Genomic DNA, 6,183 nt, shown 5'->3' on the forward strand with positions numbered 1-6,183 from the left:
GAAAGAGAAAGACAGAAAGAGAGATTTCTGACAAAGCTTGTACACAATTCTCCTAAGTCCATCTGGTTCATCTCTCTATTTCCACAGGGGCAGGTGGATGAACAGGGAAGAAAGGGGACAGTGAGCACTGGGGGTACAACAGCCATCGGTCTACACCTCACAAGGTCTCAAGGGAGATCACCAGCTCTTTTCTGCATTCTCTGCCAAAAAAAGTAACCCAGTTCAGAAAGGCACAGGCACAAAAGTGTGCACCCATATAAAGAGAGGTTGCAGCGACCAAATCAGTGTGTCACATGGGTGTCGCTGTGGGTAGTACTAAGGCCCGGGGGGCAAGACATGACACAGCAGAGACTGCAGCCCCATTTAGGCCCTGGGTTAGTAGTGCCACTCTGCTGAGAACTTGTATGTAGAGACCAACACACACATCTACATGACCACAAGGAGACACATTTCATAGAACCAAGGCTCTTGCACTGAAGGACACAAAAGGTGACATTCATAACAGCAGAGTGACAGGAAGACAGGTTACTAGCTTTCAGGGAATACAAAAATGATGCTCACATCATTGGATGTGGCATCATTTATTACACGAATCCCCAGCCAAGAAAAAAAATGCAACTACAAGCTCCTGCAACTTACCTCAATATGCTTGAAAGAAATGACACTCTGGAGAAAAACCTAAAGCCTTTACCCTGAGGGGATGCTGCTCAGCAAACCCAACTGTGGGATGTAGGCAGCCTCCTTGACAGAAGACACAAGTTATTCTTCCCAGGTTGACTGGGTGATGGTAGACTTGTGTAGACAGGCTGCCCACCTCTACCTTGCTCCACAGGGCAAGTTCCATGCCTGCTGAGCCTTTGGGAAAACAGTAGCTCCAGCGTCCCCTGTCTCTGTCTCCCTGGCTCTGCATCTTTATCCTCTGGGATCAGAAACACCATGAACCTGCTGAGAGCTTTACAGGTGCTGGAAGACATGCTGGAAGAGACCCCAACACTCATTTGGGGCTTGTGGATTCTACTCGCTTAAAGATATATCCTGGTGTAAGAGAGGTCAGGCACTGGTGTCCTAACTGCTGTGAGCACTGGAGACAGCTGACACATTTAGATATGAACAAGAGAAAGGAATTTGTAATCTGGGCCACCATGACATTGTCTCTCACACAGAGACTCACAAGAAACAGACAGTCCCCTTGGGGGCTAGGACTTTCAAAGCTGACCAAAAGAGTCAGATGCCCATCTACCTCCCTTAGAGGTGGATGCCCCACTCACACAGACTCACACCTACACGGCACGCAGACACCCGCAGCTCATGTCTTTCTCTCTCACACAGTTACAGTATTTGTTCCTCTCTCATGCAAACACTTAAAAGCACAAATTTTCCTAAACCAATACCGCTATTCCCTGAATGTCTCCAATCCCATCTCTCTTCTTCCGTGTCCCCACCAACATGCATGTGTGCAGCCCCTTTCCAAAGCAGCCTCCATGTTTTCCAGCTTTGCTTTTGCACATACTGCCGTATTTCCTAGCACAGCCCTTCCACTTGTATGGCAGAAGGTCTGTAGGCCTGTATTGACCTTTGCTTCTCAGTGGACCCCAAGTCAGAGAGAAAAGAGGAACTGACGAGAAAACAGGAAATCTTCTTACCTTTAAAAGCTCTTCTGGCAGGTCCCCTCCATTGTCAATGCCTCTGTTGATGGATACAAACCTTTCAAACGGGGGTTTGTCTTTCACATTGGGGTTGTGCAGGCTGGTGTTAAGCATGATGATAGAGAAGGAGAGTATATAACAGGTATCTGGCAATGAGAAAGAAAACTGGGATGGGTGACACTTCTCTCAGAGGGCAGATAAATCCACACCCTAACAGGTGACTTGGTTTCCAGTCACTGAGAACTAAATCATCCTCTCATCTGTAGAAGGAAATGGAAGATGTTCCCTTTGCTAGGAGAAAGAGGGACAGAGTTGATCTCCTGTGATTCCATCCCCTCCGGGTAAGAGAGCAAGATGGGTAGGTCTGGTTAAATAACGGCTCTGCCAGCAGGAAAGTTTGTACAGACCCATGTCTGTCAGTTCTACCCTTGCTGGGATGAGGTATATCTCATGTGGCACTGGGAGCACTGCTCAAGGCTATTGCTCATGGGAATGGACTGCAGCACAGTAGCAAAAGGAGGACTGAATACCTTCACCCTATTGAAAAGCTTCATAAGAACTGGGCTGCCTCCTTCAGCTTAAGAGGAAACATCTGCACTTCCAAGTGATGCCCTCAGTTCTTTGTTAATGGAAAAGGAAGGCTCCTCTCTTGAGCAAACAGTGGAGCTTAGCTTTATCGGCCTTCTTCTCCCCATAACTACCTGTGGACTGGAATACTCCTGGGTTACACTTGCAGTACCAGATGGCAAAGGCCTCCATCATCCGGTCAATCTTCTGCGCTTCTCCAGGCAGACGGAAGCTCCATAGGAATTGTCTATCAGGAGCAGCATGTCAGGAGTTAGTCAGACTGGATGCAAGGGCCATTTATCCCTTCCCTCAAGCCATGGAACACCGTGAAAATAAAAGAAGTCATCCCATCACACTGAGGAGATAAGGCAGTGCGTGAAGCAGGAGCTCTGCTCCTCTAGAAATTGTCTGAGCTCATCAGCCTCAAACAACCCAAAAGCAGAACTAAGCATCCTGAAAATCATAGCTCTTTTTCCCTAATGAGTGCCCTGCAAGGCAGCAGAGACCTCAAGAGAAAGAGTCCTTTCAGGAGGCTGGCCTATAAGAAAACAAGATGCTCTAAGACAGAGTTACTTTGTCACTGGTGTAACACGCACTGTGGACAGACACATTTCCTGGTGCAAAGAATAACTTGCCTCATCCCCCCAGCCACTGAAGCCGCAGTGACCCACTTTGCTTTTCCCATCTTCTCTGAACATGGCCAGTTCAGTCAAGGGGCCATGAAAGAGTACCCCCGGGAAAAGGTGTTAACACCCCATAGAGCAACAGTCTTGGAGCCAACGCATGCAGCAGGGCCTTGGGAAGCCCCATTTTAGCTCAGTAAGACTTCACAACTTTCCTGAGTGGTAAGACCCAGTGGCTGGGCAGGCTCCTGCTCTATCTCCTGTGTCCTGCATACTCACTCACCTCAATGCCTGCACCAGGTTGAGGTTGGCAAACTGGTGACATGCCACAAAGGCTTGGAGGACTTGAATGTTTGTGGGGTCCCTGGGAGAGGATGGAGGGAAAAGGTCAGAAGAGAGCTTTGGCTGTTCTCAGTTTGGATGCCAACATGCACCTGGTTCCATCCCAGCCTCCACTTCCCCCCTGACCAACAAGGAGTCAAGATGCACACTCTTGTCTGGGAAGACTGACCCCACTACAGGCAGGAGGAAAGGAGGCCCATACAGTCAACCTCAGCCATACTCCAAAGCCCTCCCCTTCCTGGGTGCAATGCCCACCCAGCCCACTGCAACTGGAGGTGTGTTCAGTCTTTGCACCTGACTGAGATCTGCCAGGGGTCATCTAAAATGGTAGTTGAGAGGGGCCAGGCAGACAGGGCCTCCAATGACCTCCTCATCCTGGCTGGATTGCTCACCTCCCACCCAGGTAATCTCCAATAGCTGTCTTGTTCAGGCCTTCACCCTTGTAGAGGAATTTGGCGATCTCCTGCAGGTCTGAGGACAATACCTGGTGCTCAATCAGGTACTGGATCCCCTGAGGGAGAAGCAGTAAGTCAGTGAAGTAAGAGAGCTCTTGGGCTGATGAGAAAGTAGGACCCAAACACCCTGATATCAACCTTCCTTGGCTTTTATGATGTTGCCTCCTCTGCTGCTCCCCAGCCCCTTTATGCGAGACCATAGCCATGTTCCCACCCTTACTCCATCCCTCTTCATCCACATGGTGGGTCAGTCCCGCTTCCATTTCATCCCCAGATCTGAATAAATGTTTCACTGGGATGGAAACTCAAGCGGACAAAAAAAGGGGCAATGTAGGTTAAAAGTCCTACAAGACAAAGTTGAAATAGTTCATTTTAACATTTTCAATCAAGATAGCTTAGTGTTCTGTTCCTAAATGTAATTTTTTCCTGAATTAACTTAAAGAAAAAAATGGTTTTTTTAAAAGACATAATAAAAAATGTACTCAGACAAAAATAAAAATATGGGCTTGAGACAACTTAAAATAATTTTTTCCTAAATTCTCTTCTATACCACAGAACAGAGAAGTCTGTAATCTTTTCAGGTCCATCCTTTCCATCCAGTAAGGATGGAATATGTTTTTTAAGGAATATAGGGGGTCTGAGTTGCACTGTGCGAAGAATCAATATCCCATTTTAGAGGGAATTTAATGATTTCCAAAGTTAGAGAAAGCTGAGGTTTTGTACAGATTCTTAACAATATCTACAAATACTGCAGCTCTCTAAACCACATTGCAATTCTCCTCACAAAATACAATAAAGGAATGAAAATTGTTTTAGATCCATCAAAATGTTCTTCTTCAACAGAATCAATTCACTTTGCCTTGTAAAATATAAGAAGCTGTTTCTAAAATGCCCCAAAGAAAAAACAGTTTCAAAAGAAGAAATTGAAATGTTTGCGAGATTTTTCCACACTATTTTCCTTTCTTTTTCCCCAGACCAATTTAATTTTGCAAAGCATTGCGGTGTTGATGGGGTTCTTTTTTTCCAGAAGAAAATGATTCTCCCAAAATGTTTTGTTCAGCCAGATTCCTAACGCTTACCTCCTGTAGCCTCAGGGACTTGCCCTGAGATCTTGGAGGTAGGAACTCATTTAAAGTACCAGTGTTGCATGAATGAAGTGTAACCTTAGCAAGGAGGGGCAGGGAAAGTTCCTCACATTGCAGCACCTCTCAGCCTATGTCATGTAGCAGAAAGGAAGCAATAAACAGACATCTGCGTAATATCGGCACGTAGTACAACATTTAAACCAGGCTGATGGACGTTGGACTAGTAAAGCTAAACTACTTTGGGGGCAGAACTAGTTCAGGTATTTCTGCACAGTGTGGCACAGCGTCACAGAGGAAGATGCCTCTGGGGCCTCCAATCAAGGTCAGACGGAAAGACAAAATGAAACCTGCTCTCTTGTAGGCTCTAACTATTGGTATCACTGCTCAGAGACGGCTCTCACTGGCAGAGGTATGTCCAGGGGACTGGCAAGCACCTCAGCTGTGGTGTGGACACTGGGAAAAGCATCTTGAGGGTCTCAGCAGGGCAGAGGAGGTAGCATGAAAAGTTGTCATGCAGATCAGCAGCCACCTAAGATGCTAGCTATGGTGGCTAGCTGACAATGAGCAATTGTTCAGTGCAGTTTGTGGTTTTCCTTACAGAGATCAAAAAATGGTCCGCCAGTAAGCAGGAAGGAAGAGGAAACTCTTTCTCACACCTCTATTTAATCACGATGATTTTAGAGCTTTCTGCAAAGGACTGAAGGCTAATGCAGACTGGAACCCACCGGTCAGAGTTCCAGGAAGTGGAAAACCTGGATTCACTTCACAGTCCAACTGGTACTACCAAAACCAAAACTACTTCCAAAATGACCAAGACAACTTGTTCTCTTCTGTTCTGACTGAGCCAAGGAACCTGACACACTCTCAAAACCTCTCACCACCTTCATCCCTCTCCATCACTCTATGGACAATTCTTAGTCACTCACAGGCAGAAAAAGCTGGGCTGAAGGAGGTTTGGCTCTCTTGGTACACTGACAGTTTTAAATCATCCTCCGTTTATTTCTCCTAGTTTTGGGTTGCATCTGATGGGATGGCCTATAGGCACATGATGAAGGGAGGCAACATAGCTTAATCATATCAGAAGTCCTTATTCAGGGACAGGATGGAGGGTGCTACTAACTGGAGTCTTAGTGAGGTAGGAAACCAGCCCCACAGTCCCGTGCCGTAGTTCCTTTGACATGGGTGGCTGCAGGTGGACCCGTAGCCAACAGAAGCTCTTCCTCTCAGTTTTCTCCTCGAAGGTGGAATGAGCAAATCCTACCTTTTCAGGGTCCATGTTGAATTTCTTCTGGCCCAAGGACAGAATTTTATCCCTCTGGGATAGTTTGCTGCAAACATGAAGAAGGAGGAAAATCAAACTTAAAGGGCCATGTTTCAATTCACTCACAAGGTAAACTCATATATATCTCAAGGATGGGTGTTTGACTATCCAGGAAGGAAGAGAAATCTCAGAGCGGAAAGGGCA

General features: G+C 46.6%; 1 protein-coding gene across 1 annotated transcript in view; it reads right to left on the reverse strand.

Annotated features, from left to right (window-relative positions):
* Positions 1-6,183, reverse strand: part of LOC104493643 (cytohesin-4-like) — a 9,038-nt gene that overhangs the window by 2,610 nt on the left and 245 nt on the right. Inside the window, exons 2-6 of the mRNA XM_010136363.1 lie at positions 5,980-6,046; positions 3,571-3,689; positions 3,120-3,200; positions 2,348-2,460; positions 1,644-1,792 (exon numbers count right to left, since the gene is read on the reverse strand). Coding sequence (XP_010134665.1) covers positions 1,644-1,792; positions 2,348-2,460; positions 3,120-3,200; positions 3,571-3,689; positions 5,980-5,994 — 477 coding nt within the window. The 5' untranslated portion in view covers positions 5,995-6,046. The remainder of the gene's footprint in view (positions 1-1,643; positions 1,793-2,347; positions 2,461-3,119; positions 3,201-3,570; positions 3,690-5,979; positions 6,047-6,183) is intronic.

The sequence above is a fragment of the Buceros rhinoceros genome, unplaced genomic scaffold (genome assembly GCF_000710305.1).
Source record: "Buceros rhinoceros silvestris isolate BGI_N320 unplaced genomic scaffold, ASM71030v1 scaffold13175, whole genome shotgun sequence".
NCBI classification, from domain to species: Eukaryota; Metazoa; Chordata; class Aves; order Bucerotiformes; family Bucerotidae; genus Buceros; species Buceros rhinoceros.